We start from the raw sequence: 23,179 nt of genomic DNA, 5'->3' as shown, positions 1-23,179 counted from the left end.
CCTGGTACGGAATGTAGATTTGAACAATATGGTCACCAGTGACGGTTAAACAATGGTTTGCAAACGTCTCGTAAAGGATATAGGGAACGAAAAACTGATGCTCGGGTAGACTGGGTATGAGTTAAAGAAAACTCGTTCCCAGGGATTATCGAGTTCTTATTTCACGGTGGATTGTGGGTAACGTGTGGTTTCGAGTTTTGGCGCGAAATGATTGTTTGTGAAAACGATTTATTTAGCACCAAAAACGATGAAAATGGGTTACTCTAAATAAATTGGGGGGGGGGGGGATTTTAGAAAGAGTGAAAGAGAAGAAAGAAAGAGGGAGGGCAGGAAGGAAGGAAGGAAGGAAGGAAGGAAGGAAAGAAGGAAGGAAGGAAGACCGAGGTAAAGTAGGGGAAAAGATACATAGGTAAGTAGTAAGTATGCACTCATTGCAGCTACGTTAGTAACAAACAAACATGCAAGCAAAAAAATAAACAAAAACGTCAAGTTTCACTCACGAACACTACCAATGCACTACACTAGTACCTGAGTACCCGGCTTGGGTTACCTGTGTTACCAACAGCCTCATGTTGATAAATCGATGTTTACACTACTAATTAATGCATACGGCTAACATTCTCTCATGCAAAAGACTTGTTTATAAATTTATTGTTGCTCGACCATAGCAATGTGTTTTTAAACAAGAAACAAGTTTTTTAAATCCCAAAAATCACAACGATAAATACGACAGACAGGAGCGGCTGCTCTCAATCGCAGAGGGCGTTCATAAGCACCAATTCTTGATTCAAAGTGGTCTTAATTACTTAATGACTAATGCTACTTCTGTTATTCATGTTCTACTTAAAACATATCATAAGATAATGGCACAACCTGTAAGATACAGGTGGTATGAACGCGAGCGGGTACCAGCGTGATCTCGCGGGATAACGCTTGAACAGTTGACCTTTGTCGTTTCAACTTCAAAATTCAATTTTTTAAAAATCAATGATGATTATTTGCTCAAGAGATTTTCAAATCGAAAATGTCATATTTTAAAAATTTTGACGATTTTTTGGATTTTATTTGTTTGGTTTGTTTTGAGATTACGTTTGACTACCCTCTTTGATAAAAATCACACACAAATCAAACGGTTTTTGGCCTATAGTGACAATAAAACATTTTCAAAAAGCCAGTCAACTGCACATCAATCAAGCGTGCGCCCTTGCACCTTATTTGGTTATTGGGTGCAATGCGCCGTCTGATTGGTTGATTGAGGTCTACAGCGAATGAAGTCATTTTCATGCGAATCATTTGTTTTTGGACAACCCCTAAGGCCACAGGTGGCAAACACAAAACAGGACCTCAGCTGAATCAAAGATTCTGAGGTGGCCGAAACTGGTCATGAGAATTTTAGCGTAAATTTTATCCCTACAACTGGATTAAAACCACGTTCTCATGTAAGATATGAAAGCAAGGGTATTTTTCTTCCTCTGGCTGATCTGCCTATCACAGGCATCGCCAATATCAAGTAAGTAAATCAAGAACGGTTTACAGTTATTTAATACCCCAGACAGAGTCACAAAACAAGTGGTTACGATTGAGTTACGTTTGTCTCACTCATAGCCATTTGTTCTCATAACATATCTAATATTTCATCCAGGTATTTTTTTCTATCTTTATTTTTTCGTTTCTCTGGGTTTTATTTTATGATTCTTATAGCTTAAAACCTATCAAGACGTCAAACGAATCGTTGAAAATCAAGCTAATCAAGTATTCAACCCGTAAAACTCCTCAAAAACATTTTTCGCGTATAAATCAAGATACATTTTTTATTCTTGTGCGTTTCTTCATTTGGATAAATTGCAAAACCAAATAGCTCATTACTATAACATCTTGTTTTAAAAAATACTAACACCAATGTTAACACCTTGAACACAAGACATAAGTTGTGAAATTGACTTTCAATGTTGTTATGACACATATTTAAAAACAAGTAAAGTCGGGTGAAATTAAGATGAGAAATGGCGAGAATATTGGACAGATATGGTAGCGTGGAAATGTTTCTTGTCATGTCGTGCGCCGTGGTATTGATGCTTGCGTCTTCATCAGAACATGCAGTTGTGGCGTATTCACGTTTTGGGCGTTTCAAGTTGAAGAGGTTACTGCACGCACAAGAAAAGAGTAATTGCGCTGTTATTCGTGTTGAAGAAGCGTCGATGTCGTTAGATTTGACCACGAGGAGGAGAAGGAAGAGGAGGATGACTTGTGCGTATGATTAGAAAGGCATCATTAAGCAAGCTACCAAGAGTATTTCAAGAAGTAAAAGTGGACATGATTGCAGATGTAAAGGGGTTGGAATAATCACCAACTAAAAGATGGTTATGTTGATGATGATAACCTTGATTCATGGCGATGTTGATGGTGATGAGAATGATAATGATAATGGTGGTGATAGTGATGCTGATGATGATGTTGATGATGATTAATAATGATATATAATGATAAATTGATGGTGTACGCTTGTATTATGTTATATTATATTTATATATATTACTTATATTTTGTTCAGAATTCAATTAAGATTAGTACGGAGATCGGAGTTAGTCAGCAAACAAGTAAATCTTCTTGACCAGAGTTCTCTCAAACAAGTGTTTCTAATGTTGAAGTAGTGCAATATTTACTTTAACTGTTGGTATTTGTGAATATTTTGACACTGATTCGAGGCTAACCCTGAGTAAACGAATCTGTGATCGAAGAACACAGCTTTACTAACCGAAAAAGGGATTTATATATCAGCAATGTAACATGTTCAATGGTCCAAAGCAAGTGTATTGACTCACGCGAAAAAAATTGAAATAATACGGGTACATCACTGGTATGAAATGCGTTAAATCGAAGAGACCCATAAATCACTGACCCATACATGTTTGCATTGTTTTCTACGCCTACTATAAAATCAGGTGTGCACGTGATATACCACGCCCATCGCTATTAACCACCCGTATAGACACCCCTCACATGATATTCAAGATTAAATTCTTAGTAGGCAGGTTAAAAAACGCTTTTCGATCCGGACAATCCACTTTACCGAAGTCCAGTCCAGTCCAGCTATGCTCGGTTCCGGATTTTCCAAAATTAAAAAAACTCTCATAATTCAGAATTTAGAAGCCCAAATCAAATTCTAGGTTGGGTATGTTTTTTCTTTACATTAAGATAATTCATACCCTTAAAAAACTGGAAATTCAGAAAACAAAAAATTTACCTGTTGAGGACATAATGTGATGCAAGCAGCATGTATAAACCCCACTCGTTGCCTTGACAATGATAACCTAATTATGATGGTAATGATTAATATTTATAAATAATAATAACTAATAATAACAATATTACTTACCAAACTTTCTCTTGTCCCAGGAAAGAGAACGAAACGGAGTGTCGAACTAGAAGCAGACAGAGAAGGTAACTCCACAAGAATTTATAGACTTTTTATTATAAATCTGGAAATAATTTAGCCGCAATATTTTGAATTACTTGTTTGCTATTTAAAATATCAATAGCTATTGCAATAAATATGTTGCCGAAATGCCCCTCAAAACACTAGAAATCGCACTTCCAAGGGTCTCAGTTTAAAACTTTTTCGATGCGACCTCAGCCTCCAAAGTCTCCAAAGTCGATAAACCTTTTCAATTGGAGCTCGCAGCTTATGTACAGCCGGAGAAATTAGAGATGTTCTCCGATGATTGCGCCCTTACTCTGCCAAGGCCTGCCCCCGAATAACCCCCAGTCAAAAATTACGCTCCGCGGTCCCTGGGAATTCTTGGCGCTCTTTACTTGAAATCTCTATACTTTTTGGCTAATTTTTTTTGTTTCCTAGTTTTTGGATAACGTTGGACAGTTAGGTTTTTGTTTTTCTTTCAGTCAGGACGATAATATCCGCTATCGTTGATGCCATACTCGACGGAGACAAGACTCGTCGATCTGATATACCAGGTAACCATGGTAACTAGTAACCACGTGATTAGAAATGTTGGGAAACAATTGGCCAACGTGTCACTGGCTATTACCAGTCATTGTTTCTTTATTTAGTAACATACCTATTTTATTAAGACCCTCTTATAATCAAGCTGCGACCTGTGACGTCATAGTGAAATAGGGTAATTGTGTTTTAATGAAACTTACATTGATTACTAGATGAGGATGAAGAGAGTAAGTCTCCAGAATCTGTGAAAGAAGAAAGTAAAATATCTTCAGATAATGAGGAAAGAAAAGACGATGAGAAACAAGAATCAAACGCAAAAACAGAGGATAAAGACACATCTGAAAAATCTGAAGCTTCGGGAAAAGAAGACGCTACGGTGAACGATAAAGACCAGGTGGGAAAGAGAAAATAGGAAAGAAAATGGGAAAGAAAATGGGATAGAAAATGGGATAGAAAATGGGATAGAAAATGGGATAGAAAATGGGATAGAAAATGGGATAGAAAATGGGATAGAAAATGGGAAAGAAAATGAGAAAGAAAATAGGAGAGAAAATGTGATAGGAAATGGGAAAGAAAATGTGATAGGAAATGGGATAGAAAATGGGAAAGAAAATGGGAATAATTGAAAGAAAAAATGAAGGTACAAAACGAGGAACAAAAATTAAATAAATTATGAGAATATACATTGATAAAATTAATATAAATAAATTATGATAGAAAATAGTGCAGGAAAATGTTGATAGAAACAGCATTGTTCTAAGTTTTTTTCGCTCTTCCCTAGACCTCTGAAAACAATGTCGAGTCTGTAGAGAAGCAACCCAAAGAAGAGGGTGAAAAAATCGAATCTGAAGACGATGACAGCTCAGGATCGAATGAAGCAGGCTCGTCGTCAGATGCTCCTACCATAGTAACTCCAATATCCAAGTCAGATGATAGGGAAGAGAGCGTACAAAAACCTGAGGAAAGCAAAGACTCGGGAAAAACAGAAGAAGAAACGGTGACCAGGAGAAATGTTATCCCTACAGAACTTTTTGAAGAAGGTAGGGAAAAGGAGAAGTGAGCAAATGAATGAATGAAACAGTTAAGGAAGGAAGGAAGGAAGGAAGGAATAAAGGAAGGAAGGAAGGAAGGAAGGAAGGAAAGAAGTGTGATAGGTAGGAAGGAAGAAAGGAAGGAAGGAAGGAAAGAAGTGTGATAGGTAGGAAGGAAGAAAGGAAGGAAGGAAAGAAGTGTGATAGGTAGGAAGGAAGAAAGGAAGGAAGACAGGAAGGAAGGAAGTGTGATAGGTAGGAAGGAAGGAAGGAAGGAAGACAGGAAGGAAGACAGGAAGGAAGACAGGAAGGAAAGAAGTGTGATAGGTAGGAAGGAAGAAAGGAAGGAAGGAAGGGAAGGAAGGAAGGAAGACAGGAAGGAAGGAAGTGTGATAGGTAGGAAGGAAGAAAGGAAGGAAGGAAGGAAGGGAAGGAAGGAAGGAAGGAAGGAAGACAGGAAGGAAGGAAGGAAGAAGTGTGATAGGTAGGAAGGAAGGAAGGAAGGAAGGAAGGAAGGAAGGAAGGAAGGAAGGAAGGAAGGAAGGAAGGAAGGAAGGAAGGAAGGAAAGAAGGAAGGAAAAAGGGAAGTAAGGGAAGTCTTTTCTTATATTGCATTCGCGTTTGTCATCTCGTCTTTAAAGTCGTAGTCCGAATTAAAGAAAATACTGCTCAACCAATTGGATCTGTTTTCATGCTTACAGTTAACCAGTTGACTAAAAAATGATTGGGTAATAACTGCATCATGTGATTATACTTGCAGAGGATTCTGGGTCAACCGGTTCAGAACAAGACGACATGGATGGCTCTGGATCAGCATCAGAATCGGGTGACGCTGGCGATACCTCAGACTCGGGTGAAACAGGCGAGGGAGTGTCCGAAACAGCAAATATTATTGGGGAAAATAAAAAAGGCCCGCCAAGTAAAGACTCAGCGAACGACGACCAAAAATTGGTCGAACAGGTTAAGGTAGTAGAAAAGCCTGCTGAACAGGTAAAGCATCAAGAAGAGATTAAAGATGAAGACAAAAATGAACCGGTTAAACAGGTTTCTGAGGAGGGAAAACCAGTTAAACAGGATGAATCGGGTGAAGGCGAGGTCCTGGGAAGTAGCAAATCAGGGGAAGAAGGTAGCAAATCGGGAGAGAGTGGAGAAACTAGCGAAATTGGTGAATCTACCAATTCAAGAAGAAGTGAGATTCCAAAGGAATCTGATGAAAGTGTCGAGTCAGAGAAAAGTGAAGAATCTGGAGAGAGTGGAGAAAGTGGCGCGAGTGGTGAATATGGCGACAGTGACGAACCGGAAGAAAGTGGTGAATCTACCATTTCGAGAAGAAGTGAGATTCCAAGAGAATCCGGAGAAAGTGGAGAAACGGGTGAAAGTGGAGAATCCGGAGAAAGTGGAGAATCGGGTGAAAGTGGAGAATCGGGTGAAAGTGGAGAATCGGGTGAAAGTGGAAAATCGGGTGAAAGTGGAGAATCTGGTGAATCTGGAGAGTCTGGCGAAAGTGGAGAATCTGGCGAATCTGGCGAATCTGGGGAAAGTGGAGAATCTGGCGAAAGTGAAGAAGGAGATGTCAGTAAGAGGAGTGAAATTGCTGATGAAAAGAAAGGTATACAAGCTATATTTAATATTTAGTATGGTGGATTTTCAAAAATAAAGTTAATTCATTGTGTTCATTGCAGAAACTACGAATAGCAAAGACTCTTTATTGTCAGAAAATAAAGATCAAAAGCCAAAGGAAGCATCACAAGACAACTCTGCCAAAGAATCTGGGAACAGTGGCGATGATGCGGGTAGCGGAGAGTCTGGGGAGGGCAGTGAATCTGGAGAAAGCGGAGAGTCTGGGGAGAGCGGTGAATCTGGAGAAAGCGGAGAGTCTGGAGAGAGCGGTGAATCTGGAGAAAGCGGAGAGTCTGGGGAGAGCGGTGAATTTGGAGAAAGCGGAGAGTCTGGGGAGAGTGGAGAATCTGGAGAAAGCGGAGAAAGCTCGGATGGTTCTGTCTCCAAGAGAAACAGCATTCCAGATGACAACAATTCTCAATCAAAGAAAAACCCAACACTTGCAAAGGAATCTAGCTCGAGAGGTGAGGAAGATTTTGAAGAATCTGGCGAAAGTGGCGAATCTGGCGAAAGTGGCGAATCTGGCGAGAGTGGCGAATCTGACGAAAGTAGCGAATCTGGCGAAAGTGGCGAATCTGGCGAAAGTGGTGAATCCGGAGAAAGTGGTGAATCTACCATTACTAGAAGAAGTGAGATTCCAAGAGAATCTGGCGAAAGTGGCGAATCAGGAGAAAGTGGCGAATCAGGAGAAAGTGGCGAATCGGGAGAAAGTGGCGAATCTGGCGAAAGTGGCGAATCAGGAGAAAGTGGCGAATCTGGGGAAAGTGGAGAATCTGGGGAAAGTGGCGAAAGTGGAGAATCAGCTGATGGATCTATCACCAAACGAAGCAACATTCCAGTAGAGCCCATAAACGTGTTAGAGAAACTGAAAAATTTTAAAATAAATGCCAAACTATCTGACGAAAGTAACAATGCCAGTGAAAAATCTGGAGAAAGCGGCGAATCTGGAGAAAGCGGAGAATCTGGAGAAAGCGGCGAATCTGGAGAAAGCGGCGAATCTGGAGAAAGCGGCGAATCTGGAGAAAGCGGAGATTCTGAGGAGAGTGGCGAATCTGGAGAAAGCGGAGAGTCTGGGGAGAGTGATGAATCTGAAGACGAGTCCATATCTAAACGAGACGAAATCCCTTCAGATAACAACGGTAAGGAACAAAAGGAGAGAAACTCCTTTAATTTCAAACGAAGAATGGAAAAATAATTAGAAACTATATTGTTTTATTTGGACAGACAAACCTCAGAATAGCGAAGAGTCTGGGGAGAGCGGCGAATCTGGAGAAAGCGGAGAATCTGGAGAGAGCGGAGAATCTGGAGAAAGCGGAGAATCTGGGGAGAGCGGAGAATCTGGGGAGAGTGGAGAATCTGGAGTAAGCGGAGAATCTGAGGAGAGCGGAGAATCTGGGGAGAGCGGAGAGTCAGGCGAAAGTAACGTATCAAAGAGAAATAAAATAGCAGAGGAAAAACCCGGTAAGAGTAAAATACATAATTTATGCTACAGCATCCTATGGTCTATTTATCAAAAAAGGTAACTCGTTATGAACATTTATATATTACAGACAACAAAGCAGAGGAAGAAAAAGTAAAATCAGTGAAGTCTAGCAAAAGTGACAAATCTGGAGCAAGCGGAGAGTCTGGGGAGAGCGGAGAATCTGGAGAAAGCGGAGAGTCTGGGGAGAGCGGAGAATCTGGAGAAAGCGGAGAATCTGGAGAAAGCGGAGAATCTGGAGAAAGCGGAGAATCTGGAGAAAGCGGAGAATCATTTGAGACAAAAAGAAGCGAAATTCCAAGTGAACAGACAGGTAGTTAAACTCTTAACTCTTTCGGTTATTAAAAAACATAAATAGTTATTTAACTCTTTATATTTACTGTACTAGATACGAGCAACCAAGCGCGCATTGTGAGAAGAAATTACATTCCCAAAGAAGAAAACTCAGCCATACAAGCGCTCAACGAAGACTTAACAGACTCTGCCCTTGGTCTTGATGATGAAGATCAAGATGATGATGCTGAACATACCTCGGTTGAAAATAACGAAGGTATCTCTAAGGTGGAGACTGGTAACGAGCACGGTCAACTGATAAGCGATACCCTGGCAAATGGTAATAACGAAGACAGCATGAAAGCGAAGGTGGAGAAGGCTGATAACAAGCAAGCTGAACTGATTAGTGATACACGTAATAATAACAACGAAGACAGCGCGAATGCCAAGGTGGTTAAGACTGGTAACGAGCGCGGTCAGCTCATCAGCGATACACTCGGAGATATTGGACAAGCTGCACATGCCGTAGACGTCGAAAAAAAGTCGGATATTATCCATAGTCTACCTAAGACTAGTGAAGATACGGCTAGTGCTAGTGGAGAATCGAGTGGATCAGCCGAGATGCCGAACGCAAATGCCGACGTAACGCCGAGTACACAACGGAAAATTACGATCAAGAATCTGTTCAACGCATTAGGTGAATCAGATGCTGAAACAACCGAAGAAAAACCAAAGCAGCAAGATGCAGAAAAAAGATCTAAGACGGTAAAAATATCAGCCTGTGTAATTATCATATTCTGGGAAAATTTATAATAACTTTTTTCTTTTGTTTGCGTTTATTTTATGCAGGAAAAGCCAAGTGAATTGAAAATGAATAGTATGTTGGACAAAGTTTGGACCCAAGGTAAGTAATTCAATGAAAATCAAATTTAAATCAACGAATCTAAAATGATTTAGACGACAATTTCACATTCACATTCACACCACACACACACACATACACAAAAAACACTAACCTTGACTAGAAGTCTTTTTCTTTTTTCTTGAGTGCTTGCCAGCTAATCTTGAATGGAGTTCGTCCTTGTCAAAGGAGTTTTACTCTTTGACATTCTAGGAAGCTATCTTTTCATTCATCTTCAGCTTGTTTTCCAAGACTGTTATAAAATTCTTTCGCTGTTGATTGAGTTTTTCACAACATACCCAAGCATAGTTTCTATCAAAAACTCATGTTCCTTCTTCACTTTCACTACCAAAGCTCGACATTTTTCTTCAGTATTCTTAAACCTTAGTTAACTGTTAGTTTTGCTCGAGTATACCACTAAAATTGGAGGAATTTTTCGCAATAAAATATAAGAAAGTATCTGAGAAAATGTTTTCAATGACGAAAACTCGAGTCAAAGCCGTGAATGAAGTGCAAACGCGCCAGCGCCAGAATGGTTTTCCTGCTCTATGATTGGCTGTTGTCTAGATGACGCTCTTCTGTCAGATTTCGCTTTAATAGTTGCGCAAAGCAACCTGGTTAATACTTTTCATAAACTTGTTATTCCACCAGAAAAAATTTTAAAAGAATTTCATTTAAATTAATTGAAAATTTCCTTTAAGTTTATTTTTAAAATAATTTCTCTTCGTTCGTTTGTTTAGATGATGATGTTGCTGTGGAAACAGCCCCCGTGACTTTGACTCAAAGCGAACAAGCAGAAAAGGCAGAGGTAAATGACTTGAACTATTTAAAAAAATTATGAGATAAGTTGAGTACATTTTCATTTACTTAAAAAATTAATTTCGGATATTTCTTTTGATTACAGCTCGCTGATAAACTAGCAACGTCTTCTAACACTGACCAGGCCACAGTGAACAAAGGTAATTTGATTGGCAGTTCTCCTATGATATCACACTCCTTAACATATTGAAAGTATTAACCTTGATACCTCCAAGATGCATCACTCGAATCATATAAAAATATTTTGCAATTCAGGTATTTGCTTTATGTAGAATCAATAGAGTGCTCACACTAAATCCGTGAAACAAATACTAATTTTTAGCACTAAATAGTGATAATTAAACAATAGAAAACAAAGGATTCTGTATGAAATAGTACAAATTAGTACTATTTAATCTTCACGGTTTTAGTGCGTGCACTCTACTGAAATTATTGATTAGGGTTTATAGGCAAGTTTATAAGTACAGGTTGATAGGTTGCTATAGACGTATTTCTCTACTAATGATATAACTTCGTTAGACCTCCAAGCACTCGAAGGTTACGCTAATGCACTAACAGAAGTAGGAGGTTTGACGTCAGAGCACCATAAAGCCATTGCAACCAAGCTTGCTCTCGACATGATGGATGATCTGAAGGTCCCGGATGACAAGCGAGCAGAAGTACTCAAGAAGGAGACCAGGTTTATAAAAGATGCTGAGCTTGCCTACGTCAGAAGTAAGTTCAGTTGATATAGAGCAGCTTTGGTATGAGAACTTCGGTGCACATGCGTGCCCTGATTTTTTCTCGCGCAATGTCATTGGTTGTTTGGTTGTACCTCGCGGCTCCTGGCTCCAATTAATCCTTACTTTTCTTTTTGAAACTAAAAAGAATCAATGTCTTTGAAATTTTAGATAAAATCGCTCAAGTTCGTCTCGACATGATGAAATTTGCAGAAGAACACCAGGGAGAAAAAGAAACGATACGAGAAGAGGCGATTAAACGATTAGACGACATCGTCGACCGTCTGCCTCTATCCAAAAGAGACATTGAAAAGCAATTCAAAGAAATTAAATCATCTCCTCTTCTTCAAAAAATTATCAAAGGAGCGGCAGAGAAAACCGAGCTTAAGCGTCGACTACGAAGAGCGATAGCTGATTTAATTGTCGATGAAGTCATGCGGTGAGCAGTTAAAGCAAAATCCAAGAAAATAATCATAGAATATTCACCTTGTAAAGACACAGTAAGCTAAGACTTTGACCACGAACATCATTTTTGAAATTCAGGAGATTTTTCAAGAATCCAAACCAAACCAAAATTTTTTCTTTTAATCACGCGCGCCTTTATCGAGTGATCACATGATTATTGCCTGAAAACGAAGTTTTGATAGAGCTTATGGGTATAGGGCATTGTGGGTTATAATTTTATCAAACCTTTTAAGTCCTTATCATTGGAAGCTCTATTTCGACCTCGTTCTCATGCAAAGGCCTGGTTACCATTCAAGATGGTTGAAAATGGGTTTCTGTCTGAACATAAGTCTTTCGTCCCCAACTCTCTCACTGTTCGCTATCTTTTTGTTGCTGCCAAGACTGAACTATAAGATCTGCATGGCCAAAGGAGCTTATGAAATTGTAATTATTTTGCCTGCACTTATTCAACATTGCTTATATAATTTATCACAATATAAATACATGGGAACCCTATGTTTATTTTAAACGAGGAGGCCTGCTATAGACCTTTTTAGATCCACAGGGAGCCCAAACATCGGAATTCACTCAACGTTTAAACTTCATTTCTTTGCTTTACATTTAAGGACAGTCAATATTCGTAGAAAACCTGGCTGTGTACAGTAATTGTTAATTCAATTGTTAAATTTTGTTTCTAATGATTAATCAATAATAATTTCAAATAATTTATCTACATTTTATGTAGATCAGTTTGGTCATTTCATTTGACCTTTTCGACACATCTGTGATTTCACATACGGGAACTCGTTTTTGATAGTTGCCATAGAGACAGGAGCCAAGCAAGGCTCTACGAATAATATGTATCAATTTCTGTAGAAAACGGGAATAAAATAATAAATGCTATGCGATGCTATTTGTGTGTGCTTTCATTTGGCAACCTATTACCCCAGGGAGGGGAGGGATAGGGGCTTTAGACCATTTCGTCGTCCAGTGACCAAAAATCAAAACTCATTTTTTACATTTTTTTTTTAATTTTTGAAATAATTTTTTAATATATTATTTCGACTTATATCGTTTAAATAATTTTTTAAAATGTTAATAGTAAAAAACTAAAACTTTTTTTTGAATTTTTTGTCAACTGGTCCCTCCTCTTTAAAACCTTTTTATCTATTTCGTTGGGTAGCCTGTGGCAAGAGAAGAGAAGACCCAACTTCGAAACAACCGTCCCAGTCCCCTTAACGGAATCGCAGTCTTTGAGAGGACCGGGGCTACTTCTTTACGATAAGACGAACTGAGAAACGCTCATCTTTTTTGGATACATCTAATATTTACGTCCATAAAACTTAAATACAATGCATCCAAAATTACAGCTTCCGGTTGGTACGCAGTGCCTTGTGGGATAGAAACCAACCGGAAGTTAGAATTCTTGATGCTGTATAACTAATATGTTAACAATATTCGTATAGGAAATACTTTAACTGATAAAACTTTTCGCTGATTTTCATTGGCCAACGCGTAAGTCACGTGATTATTTGAGATGTATGTTGCGCAATATCCAATTTTAAAATTTATCTGTAATAATTTATGCGCAGAAGTGTTTCAATTAGCAATATCATAAAATTCAGAGAATTTACAGAAGGAGAATTTAGACGTGGATTTATAGAACAAATTCTTTCAAATAATATATCCCCGGTCAAGCTTGGGTGTCTTGATAAGTATTCAAGAACTTGAATTGAAGAGAGAGGGTGGAAAGAGGCCTTGTTTTACATAATCCTGTACGATCTGAAAATGAAAATGAAAACGTGTTCCAAAAGAAGAAGAAAAGATAAGAAAAAAGAGTTTTACCCAGTGGCCCTCGACCCTTTGAAGCCGCGCAGGACTGGATTCCAAACGTTACAGAATAAACCAATGTATAGTAAAGAACTTAGAATGAACTTAGATATTGCTCATGCATATAACGAAGATAAGATTTTAGGACAAAGTCAGTAGTCTATTTGATTATTTTACTCTGAGCACCACTGCTGTCATGCGCAGTGTTGCTCTCTCTTTGCTCTCTCTTGCGCATACGGTCTGCATAGCAACCCAGCCCACCAATCAAAATAAGTAAGCATACTAATGTACTACGTGACGTAAAAAGTCAATCGCGAATAACAAATTATTAATAATATTAACAAATAGACAAAAGGTATCTCTTTCAATGCACCATGGGAAACAGTGCATTGCACATGGACTTCTACTCCCCATGACCTTTGGACCCCAAGAGAAAAAGATTGACATACCTCTCTTAATGCATCTACTGTCGGTTCAGCGTACTTGTAGGCAAATCCTGTCTTTTCGATTTTTGTGCCGTCAATAAAAAGATGCTTGTCGTAAAGTAGTTCCTGGAATAGAAATACGATAAAATAAGGTAACCATGACGACGGTGCGCATTACACCCTTTCGCTCTATTAGTTAGAGCAGTTTTCGTATGACCGTGAAATAGTCGAAGCCGTATGCGTGCCGTGCCGTGACCGTGATGTTTTCTAGAATTTTGATTGGGTGATTTTTTTCTCGACCAATGTGGTTGGTCTGGCAGAGCCGTGACCGTGTCCGCGCCGTGTTCATGCCGTGTTACGGGTATTTGATTGGATGAAAAGTAAATTCACGTGCCATATGATTGGTCTGGCATATGCCTTGCCGTGCCACCACCGTGTTCGTGCTGTAAGCTTCAACATGGTAGTCAACACGCATGTGTGAGGTCCATGGGAATCAAACAAAAAGTCTCTTGTTTGCGGGCAGCGCGCTCACAAATTTACAGCGCCACACTTGGCTCCTGGCTTTGAATTACAAATAGTTGTAAAGCATGGGAAGTTTCGAAGCATTTGTGGCGTAGTGGTGAGAGCGCTCGCCTCTCACCAATGCGACCCAGAATCGATCCTCGGACTCGTTTTATGTAAGTAGAGTTGTTTGTCGTCTCTCTCCTGTGCTTTGAGGGTTTTTTTCCCGGTTCTCCGGTTTTCCTTCCTCCTCAAAAATCAACTTCTAAATTCTAATTCGATGTAGAAAGCGCACATGTGTGGATATGCATATGAAATATAGGTGTTACGAATATCAAAGTTTATTTATGAAGTTTATTTAAATCCTTACCTGGTCTAAATATGGACTCAAGGGCGTGGCTTGTATGCCGTCTTTTTCACAAGCCTGGGACCAAGGCGCCAAGTGTTTTTCATTAGATTCCTCTACAGTACTTTCCATATTAACCTGTAGATAATAAACAATTATTGGATGACGTATCAGCTCAATTTGATGTATAATAAGTATAGGAAATCGCACGATCTAGAGTACAATTTGGAAATTAATAGACACGAGTAATGTTTTGAAAGTTCTTGAGCCTTTAGGCGAGTGCAATTAAAGAACTTTCAAAACATTACGAGTGTCTATTAATTCCAAATCGTACGAGAAGATCGTGCGATTTTTTGTTTATAGTTCACTCAACAAAATTTCAGTAAAAAATGCGAAGCGACGCCGTTCATCTTTGTTTATTTGGCGGCCGATTTTCAGTACATCGCGCAACTGAAATGCATAAAAAAGATTAGTTCTTACGGCTTTAAAATTTTATTTATATGTTTTTTAAGTACAAAATGATAGAAAATACTTGTTTTGACATGGTTTTGGCCGTGTGGCCATAGCGACTTAATTCGGTACTCCTACGGAGTACAATTAACGCTAGAATTATACTCCTCTCGACCAATCAGAGTCGAGTAATTTTGTTGAGTGTACTATAATAGTGGTTATGGTATAACTTAGAATATGAGGTGACGCGCGAAAAAAGGCTCAATACTTACTCGTGCAAGATTTGATAAAACTGTTCCAAAATAATTGTGTTCGATTCCAAATATCTCACAAACTAGAGACGTTATGCTACCTTGAGCTGTGAATAAACAACACCAGAAACTGTCTTACTGATATGATGATACATTAACCATACGATAATTGTTGGTGGGCAATGAAGATTATAGAAATAAGAAATGATGTTGACATCGCTCATGATACTTAACGATAATGATGGTGATGATGATGATGAATAAGCTGAGCGGAGAAGGTTATGGCGATGATGGATAATGATGACGATGACAAATGATGATTGTAATGGTGATGATAATACATGATAACAACGGTTTATGTTGATGATAGTTATGATGGTAAAGATTATGATGATACATGACGATGATACATGACGACGATACATGACGACGATGATACATGATGATGATACATGATGGTACATGATGATGATACATGATGATGATACATGACGATGATACATGATGATGATACATGATGATACATGAGGATTATGATGCATGATGATGATGATACATGATGATGATACATGATGATGATACATGAGGATGATGATACATGATGATGATACATGATGATACATGATGATGATACATGATGATGATACATGATGATGATACATGATGATACATGAGGATTATGATGCATGATGATGATGATACATGATGATGATACATGATGATGATACATGAGGATGATGATACATGATGATGATACATGATGATACATGATGATGATACATGATGATACATGATGATACATGATGATACATGATGATGATACATGATGATGATGATGAAGATACATGATGATGATGATGATGTTGATGATGATACATGATGATGATACATGATGATGATACATGATGATGATACACGAAGATGATAAAAGATGAGGATAAATCATGATGATACATGATGATGATACATGATGATGATACATGATGATGATACATGATGATGATACATGATGATGATACGTGATGATGATACATGATGATGATGATACATGATGATGATACATGATGATACATGATGATGATACATGACGATGATACATGATGATGATACATGACGATGATACATGATGATACATGATGATGTTGATAAATGATGATGATACATCATGACGATGCTACATGATGATACATGACAGGTATGAAACATGATGATGATACATGATGATGATGATGATGAAGTTACATCATGATGATGATGATGATACATGATGATGATACACGATGCGATGAAACACGATAATACATAGTGATGCTGATAGTGTTGACACATATTTCTAATAATATAACAATCAGAGATAATATTAACACAAGATAATTTTTCCCTCACTTACACGAATCAGCCTTGTCACATAGATTGTAAACCTCTCCATCATCTCCGTGGTCTGTCAGATGCCACAAGGCTTGGCAAACATCATAAACATGAACCGTATTCATCTTAAGGTCTTTAGTCCACAAAAGCTACAATAAACATAGTCAATAATCTAATCACACAGTGTCGTACGCGTACGAGCACACGCGTTCTGGCGCAAAAACAATCACGCAAAATTCACAAGTAGCCCAAGAAATAGGAAAAAAGGAAATTTTATGAATTTCAGTCAAACTTTTATATTAGGGAATGCTCCCCCCGCCTGCTAGCTACGCCCCTGCAATCACGAGATTATCATAGACACTATTCAAAATAATCTCGAATGAGAAACTCATAACAAGAAAATATAAAAGAAATGACACAATCCATCGACTTCTTTTGTATTTTCCTGTTAATCCAAGATAATTTTGACTCCTTCTGCCTCCACCCATACCCCCCTCGGTTCTGCACCATTGTCGATTGGTTGATAATTATAGCCATACTAACATGACTTATAATACCTTCATACTTTCTTTTAGCTGCTTATAGACAGCACCAATGATGAGCCTTGGTGCTGAAATAAACACAAAAAAATACCGTCATAAATCTCGGATATTCTGGTTGGCTGGTGGGGCGCACTTGTGTATTATGTGTCGTGGTTTATAACACAAATAATGTGCGCGCGCACTTTCTATTCCATCAAAAGTCAATCTCGTACCCAGAGCCTGCGTTTCTTCTGGCCTGCGTTGGAGAACGAGGGCTCTGCATGGCATAATCCATTTTTTGAGACCAGGATTTCTTGGACTTCGGTATAACAGCGCACGCATTCAAAGACAAAATAAAAATTAAAAATATTTTCCCCCCCCCGATTTTTAATTTGTACTATGATTTTTACTTTGATTTTGACTTTGCTTATTTTGACCGTTTATATCTCCCTTTCCGAAAATTGCGCATGCGCCAAAATATATGGATTATGCCAGAGCCCTCGTTCTTCGCCGCAGGCCAGAAGAAACGCAGGCTCTGGGTACGAGATTGATCAAAAGTATTCAAAAGAATGATTATTTTTCAACGTTTTTTAATTTGTATTTTAATTTGTTGTGCTTTGTGTAGTTATAAATCACTTGGGGATTGTCGAGAACACTTGAGGAGTGTTGAGAAGCAGGAAGAGAAGACAAATAAAAACATGTTTTTTCTACATGCGCATTGCATTTAGTTTTAAGGGAGACTCACAGGGAGCCCAATTTAGATTAAAGTGAATGGTGAAAATACAATCGGAAAAACTAAATAATATATGTGCTTTAATTCGAGGTCAAGATAATGACCTCCGTAATACGAAAGAGTAAAAAAATCGATAAAAATGCACTAGAACATTTTTTTTCGCGGGCGCCTTTGTTTTCCTATATAATTCCCCTATGGTATCTGAGGTCGCTATATATACAAAAGGTCATTATCTTGACCTCGAATTAAAAAAATATATTTAGTTTTATTTTATTTTCACCATTCACTTTAATCTAAATTGGGCTCCCTGTGGTGAGACTCACTGATTCCTTGTCTTGCACCAATACCATAGATTATAGCGGGACGAACGATAACGTACTTCAAACTGAAAACAAATAACAGCTTTGTTAATAGTAAATTATGAAACCTGATTGGCTAACTAAGAACGTTCGAGCAAAGCTGATTGGCTGAATGGGATAAACTCGAATTCTCATGATTCTTAAGGCATTATTCGCCATTTTGAGTATCAGGGGAAAACTGGGTCAACTTGGGATTGCAGTGCATTTCGGGGCTGTTTTTTCTTGGAAATACTACTCGACCGAATTTTTAACTCAACCTTGGAATGGATATTCATGTAAACTGCATGCTGATTGGTCGAAAGTCACAAACGTCAATAAACCGTTTTTTTCAAGGTTGCGTGCGCATCCAAATTAAAGGAACTCAACGGACCACTATGCCAGAACAAGAGCTTTATCAATATGGGAATTATCATACATTTCTATGAACTTTTTCGATAAGAATTCATAAAATCGATTATTCTCCTCTTTAAATATAAAACTGGCTTCAATTTTGTGGCCCGTAAAGTTGGATGCGCACGCAACCTTGAGAAAACGGTCTATTGAACAATTTGTACAACACCACTGTGTTCATTGATTACAGACTCATTTACTCAGGCTTAGCCTCCCTTTAATAGAAATACTTTGAATCTCTGCAGACCTAGACTGGTATACATAAATATTCTACACAAAATCAAAGCTCTGGGCAGCAGAGAACTCAAAACTAGAGCAACGCAAAAACTGGAAATGTGAAATTATTTTGGAGATTCTAACTTACCCTTCTATTTTTGCCAATTCTTTTTCCACCATCAGCTTACATTGACCAAGTCCTGTCCAGGGGCTTAATTTACTTTCCTCTTCCTTTTCTTTCTAAGGTGGGAAAAAATGAATGAATGAATGAATGATGGATGGATGGATGGATGGGGGGACAGAATGGGATCAAAGGGAAGGGATGGAAGGATGAAAGGGATGGATGGATGGATGGATGGATGGATGGATGATGGATGGAAGGATGAAAGGGATGGATGGATGAATGGATGGATGGATGGATGGATGGATGGATGGATGGATGGATGGATGGATGGATGGATGGATAGATGGGTGGGTGGGTGGGTGGATGGATGGATGGATGGATGGAAGGAAGGACGGATAAATGAATAAATGGATAGAATGCATGGATGGATGGATGGGTGGGTTGGGGTGGATGGATGGATGGGTTGGGATGGGATGGGATAGATAGGATAGATGGATGAATGGCTTACTCATATTAGGTAACAAATGAGTTATCTGTACCTTGTCGCAGTTATATACTTGTGCTGTTGATAGTTCTATGTATCTTTTAATGTTGCGCTTTGCTGCTTCCTTGGCACAATTTATACTCAACTTATATATACCATCTTCATAAACCTACAATATACGACAAAGAAAAAATGTTATCATAATCTTATCCTGGTGTGCAGAGCTGCCTCTCCACTTTTCCCTTGGGGAGGGGGATGGGTGGGAAGTAAATGTAAACAGGCTAAATGTGTAAATGCGGTTTTAATGAAAGCAGTTACAATCCTCACTGTTTGATTGGCTTCCTGGCATTGTTAATAAGAGTACAGACCATGGTGATGACATCATTCATTCCACCTACTGTTTCACAAGAGTTTTGAATAAATTTAATAACGACAAGTTTTATAGATCAGGAAAATGATGTCATCCATTTTGCTCCTTGTGAATTGCCTCGTGATTTGTAATAATTTGTTATGAGTAAGAAGTACAGAAAAATGGTAAATTTTGAGAGTCAATTCAGAATCACTTTATTTTAAGAAATGATTGAAGTTAAGATACCTCCTTTATCTGTCCATATTTGGTTTCACCAGCACAATTGAAACAGAACTCAAAATCACCATCGTCCAGGAAGGCTTTTTCTACGCTTCCTGGAAAATCAGTAACCAGAAAAGAAATATATTGTCATTTCAAAAATAATTTCAATTAGGGGTTTGTCATGGCAACCTTGCACGGGTCAACCTTGGCACCTGTCACTGTTGCGCAATGAAATAAATTCACCTTTTCAGCAATAGCCGTCACATCGTAAACACTTTGTTGGATTGTGTTACAGTCACCAAAAAGTTCGGACATCGTTCTCGAATTCCCATACAAATTCGATGAGTTTAAAGAGAAAGTTTAGATAGATTTCTTTAGTTAGCTCTCTTAACAGCAATAAGAAAAGCTTCAATCAAGCTAGAAAAATTATATTTTACTTGCATTTAGAGAACTAACTAAACAAACCAAGTAAATAGTTCATTTAAAGTCAGTACATTTGTATGGAAATCTGAGAACAATGTCCGAACTTCTTAATGACCATAACACAATCCTACACAATTTATACCACATGACGGCTAGCACCGAAAAAGTGAATTGTTTACCATACCTAATCCCAAGGTAAAACCGGGGGGGCTGGGGCCAAAGCTAGAAACACAAGGGTAGGGAATGCAACAGCAATGGCAAGGCAACCAGCTGCATGAGGGACTGCTAGCTAGAGAGCATGCACAGTACTGCTAGCCATATTCCACTCCAAGTTAAATTTGCTTAAAAATAACCACATTTATATGAAAAGGAGTGATGACTTGTCACCTAAGACAGTATAGTTAGAAACTGTTACACCCAATTAATTACCTGGATTCCTTAGATTGGCACTTTTAAACTCAACACAACTGTTGGCAAATGCTTCCTAAAACAAAAATAAATGAGGAGGATTTAGGATAGATTGTTTTTTGGCCACAGTCATGACATACATGCTACAAGGAATCCCAAAATCTCCAGCTATCAGCACTAGGAAAGCCACAGGATTCAAGTATATCAGAATAATCACACACAGTCTTCTTACCAGGAATTTCTTTCAGGGGGTCAAAGGGCCCACCAATCCGAAATTTAGGGGCCATTTAGAAAACTGGATGGGCCATTTCCAAAATCTTAAAACAACAAATAATAATGTTTTCTGTGGCAAATCTACAACAATGTAAGACAGTTTTATTAGTAATGACAACACAATAAAATTTCGCTGGGCAGCCGTAATTGGGCCATCAATAAACAGAGGCAATGAACACAGACTAATCCCAGACGTCTTGGCGATGACGGCTATGTTCGATTCGTGGCGTTTCATGTGGACTTTCACCTTGTTTATCGACAATATAATGTGACTTTTATTATTTCAAAAGTACTCTAAATCTTTAAAACTATCAGGAAGTACTCCTTGGATAATTCATGCGCCCTTGGGGGTGCATAGATTTGACATTTGTGCGCCATTTCTGATTTTTATGCGCGAATCCCGCAATGGCGCGGCCTGGTAAGAACACTGACACAGCTGGCTACACTAGCTAACAGCAATGAGCTCCAATACCTTTTGTCTATCATTCAGCCATGCAGTCTGTGGTGGTACTTTATCTACAGCTCTTATCTTTGAAAATAAAATAAAGACGTAAACATACTATTTTTTTATAAATTGTCTGGCAGCATGGGTGGCTTAGTGGTGAGAGCACTTGCCTCTCACCAATGTGACCTTGGTCTCAGTCCTGCTGGGCTTGATGTTGTGTGCGAGTAGAGTTGCTTGTTGGTTCTCGACTCCTGTACTTAGAGATTATTTTTCCAGGTTGTGTGCATAAAAATAGTAAATGTAGTGGTAGTGCGTATAAGTGAAAGCAGGCCCACATCAGCAAAAGCTGCCAAAATAATCAGCCTGCTCTAACAAATAAAATAATATTATTATTAATATTATTATTATTATTATTATTATTATTTCACCCAGGAATCCCAATTAGAGTATAAATCAATACTTGCCTTTGAACACAAATTGTTTTCGACCAAGTAGCACACTAGATTACGCCCAACAAATCCAAGGCCTGATATTATACAAAATGAACAGTAATCAATCCTTCAGATATTAAAGAAATGGAAGTTACCCATCGGGGTAGGGGGAGGGGATGTAGCAGTTGCCTCATAACCTGTAATTATTTTCAAAATTGGATTTTTTATCTTTGATAAAATCTTCAAAATCAATTTTGCATTGTGTTATCTATAATAATATTTGGACTTCAATTATACGGTGTAACGCGTAATTTTTTATTGTTATGGTTATGACGTGACCTTTTGCGTGACCTCTATTCAATTACACCACGCCCCCACCCCCCTCCCCTTCCTGTATTAGCATGTCGACAAGATGAAATCAATATCTAAATAAATCAGCTGTAAGGCTAAGAAAAATTAAATAGCGATAAAATTTGAATTTTCATAAAATTATGAATAGAAATAAAACGAAAAAAATATATTTTACGAAATATAAATCAATATACAACAAATGTATACACAGTTCTTGAAACACACTTGTACGGCACTTAAATAATTAATTAAGTCTACGTATCTTTTTTTATAGAGTTTTAATTTTAATTTTAAAACGTCAATTATCAAACTAAGAAATATATTGCTAGACCAGCTGCAAGATAAGTCAGTTTTCAAATACGAAAGAGAAAATTATACATCGATACTCGAGTGCTGAAGGCGCTGATGAAGCGATGAATAAAACCCTTCTGAAATTCTCTAGAAATTATTGAATATCTATGAGAAGAGAACGTCTTTATCGTGAACTTGGTTAGTAAACTATATAAATAAATTTAAGTCTTACCTCCTAGGATGATAACTCGTGGTTTTTCAGCCATATTTGATGAGCGAATTAAGATATTGAAAACCAAGTAATGTTAATTGAAAAGAACAGCCGAATGGGTTGAGCAACCCACAGTAAAGGAATGCGCTTCTGAAGTCTTAGTACATTAAGAAACTCTTTTTTTGGTAAGTTGAACTTCAGGGTAGGAGTGTCGGAAATAACTGTAGACTAACGTATAAAGGTCTCGTAACCTATCTGTGTGGTATTATATTTGCTTTCTGTATCGGACCTATATGAGGCACATGTGCCAGCTGTCAATGAACAAGAGATTTATTGACCCCTAGGCCCCTTGGGGGAGATTTGTTTGACTAGAACGAGGGTGGTCACTGTCACGCAATTCTTTCTTCCTCCCTTCCTTTCTTTCTTTCTTTCTTTCTTTCTTTCCTTCCTTCCTTCTTTCTTTCTTTCTTTCTTTCTTTCTTTCTTTCTTTCTTTCTTTCTTTCTTTCTCATTCAATTCATCGGTGTTC

The 23,179-nt window shown here is 38.2% G+C and overlaps 2 protein-coding genes across 2 annotated transcripts; one reads left to right on the top strand and one right to left on the bottom strand.

Moving 5' to 3' along the window:
• Nucleotides 1-1,330: 1,330 nt before the first annotated feature.
• On the top strand, nt 1,331-12,161 carry LOC116307612 (uncharacterized). Its single transcript, XM_031717880.2, has 15 exons — nt 1,331-1,510; nt 3,397-3,441; nt 3,901-3,972; nt 4,174-4,355; nt 4,743-5,001; nt 5,753-6,601; nt 6,675-7,751; nt 7,837-8,073; nt 8,163-8,405; nt 8,481-9,130; nt 9,215-9,269; nt 10,007-10,074; nt 10,171-10,225; nt 10,605-10,799; nt 10,976-12,161. Exons 1-15 carry the CDS (start codon nt 1,447-1,449, stop codon nt 11,245-11,247), a joined length of 4,323 nt encoding a protein of 1,440 aa, XP_031573740.2. The 5' UTR covers nt 1,331-1,446; the 3' UTR covers nt 11,248-12,161.
• Nucleotides 12,162-12,256: 95 nt separating this feature from the next.
• On the bottom strand, nt 12,257-22,962 carry LOC116307614 (uncharacterized). The gene is made up of 14 exons (XM_031717883.2): nt 22,672-22,962; nt 21,831-21,892; nt 21,394-21,450; nt 20,670-20,724; nt 19,842-19,930; nt 19,302-19,415; nt 18,787-18,878; nt 17,997-18,058; nt 16,977-17,029; nt 16,442-16,568; nt 15,073-15,158; nt 14,375-14,488; nt 13,528-13,629; nt 12,257-13,030 (listed from the first exon to the last, which is right to left on the bottom strand). Exons 1-14 carry the CDS (start codon nt 22,703-22,705, stop codon nt 12,968-12,970), a joined length of 1,110 nt encoding a protein of 369 aa, XP_031573743.1. The 5' UTR covers nt 22,706-22,962; the 3' UTR covers nt 12,257-12,967.
• Between the last annotated feature and the right edge of the window lie 217 nt (nt 22,963-23,179).

Source organism: Actinia tenebrosa, unplaced genomic scaffold, assembly GCF_029948245.1.
Source record: "Actinia tenebrosa isolate PJP-AT-01 unplaced genomic scaffold, QUT_ActTen_1.0 PGA_scaffold0__85_contigs__length_37466705, whole genome shotgun sequence".
NCBI lineage: Eukaryota > Metazoa > Cnidaria > Anthozoa > Actiniaria > Actiniidae > Actinia > Actinia tenebrosa.
The sequence above is the reverse complement of the archived record's forward strand: the minus strand, read 5'-3'. Positions and strand labels throughout refer to the sequence as shown.

Bases quoted from the DNA above. Each gene is read 5' to 3' on its own strand.
- LOC116307612 (XM_031717880.2), top strand. From the start codon at position 1,447: ATGAAAGCAAGGGTATTTTTCTTCCTCTGGCTGATCTGCCTATCACAG. The intron at 1,511-3,396 runs GTAAGTAAATCA...CTCTTGTCCCAG, and splicing joins ACAGGCATCGCCAATATCAA to GAAAGAGAACGAAACGGAGT. The intron at 5,002-5,752 runs GTAGGGAAAAGG...TTATACTTGCAG, and splicing joins TACAGAACTTTTTGAAGAAG to AGGATTCTGGGTCAACCGGT.
- LOC116307614 (XM_031717883.2), bottom strand. From the start codon at position 22,705: ATGGCTGAAAAACCACGAGTTATCATCCTAGGAG. The intron at 18,059-18,786 runs GTAAGTTAGAAT...ATTTGTTTTCAG, and splicing joins GAATTGGCAAAAATAGAAGG to TTTGAAGTACGTTATCGTTC. The intron at 17,030-17,996 runs GTGAGTCTCACC...TGTTTATTTCAG, and splicing joins TGGTGCAAGACAAGGAATCA to CACCAAGGCTCATCATTGGT.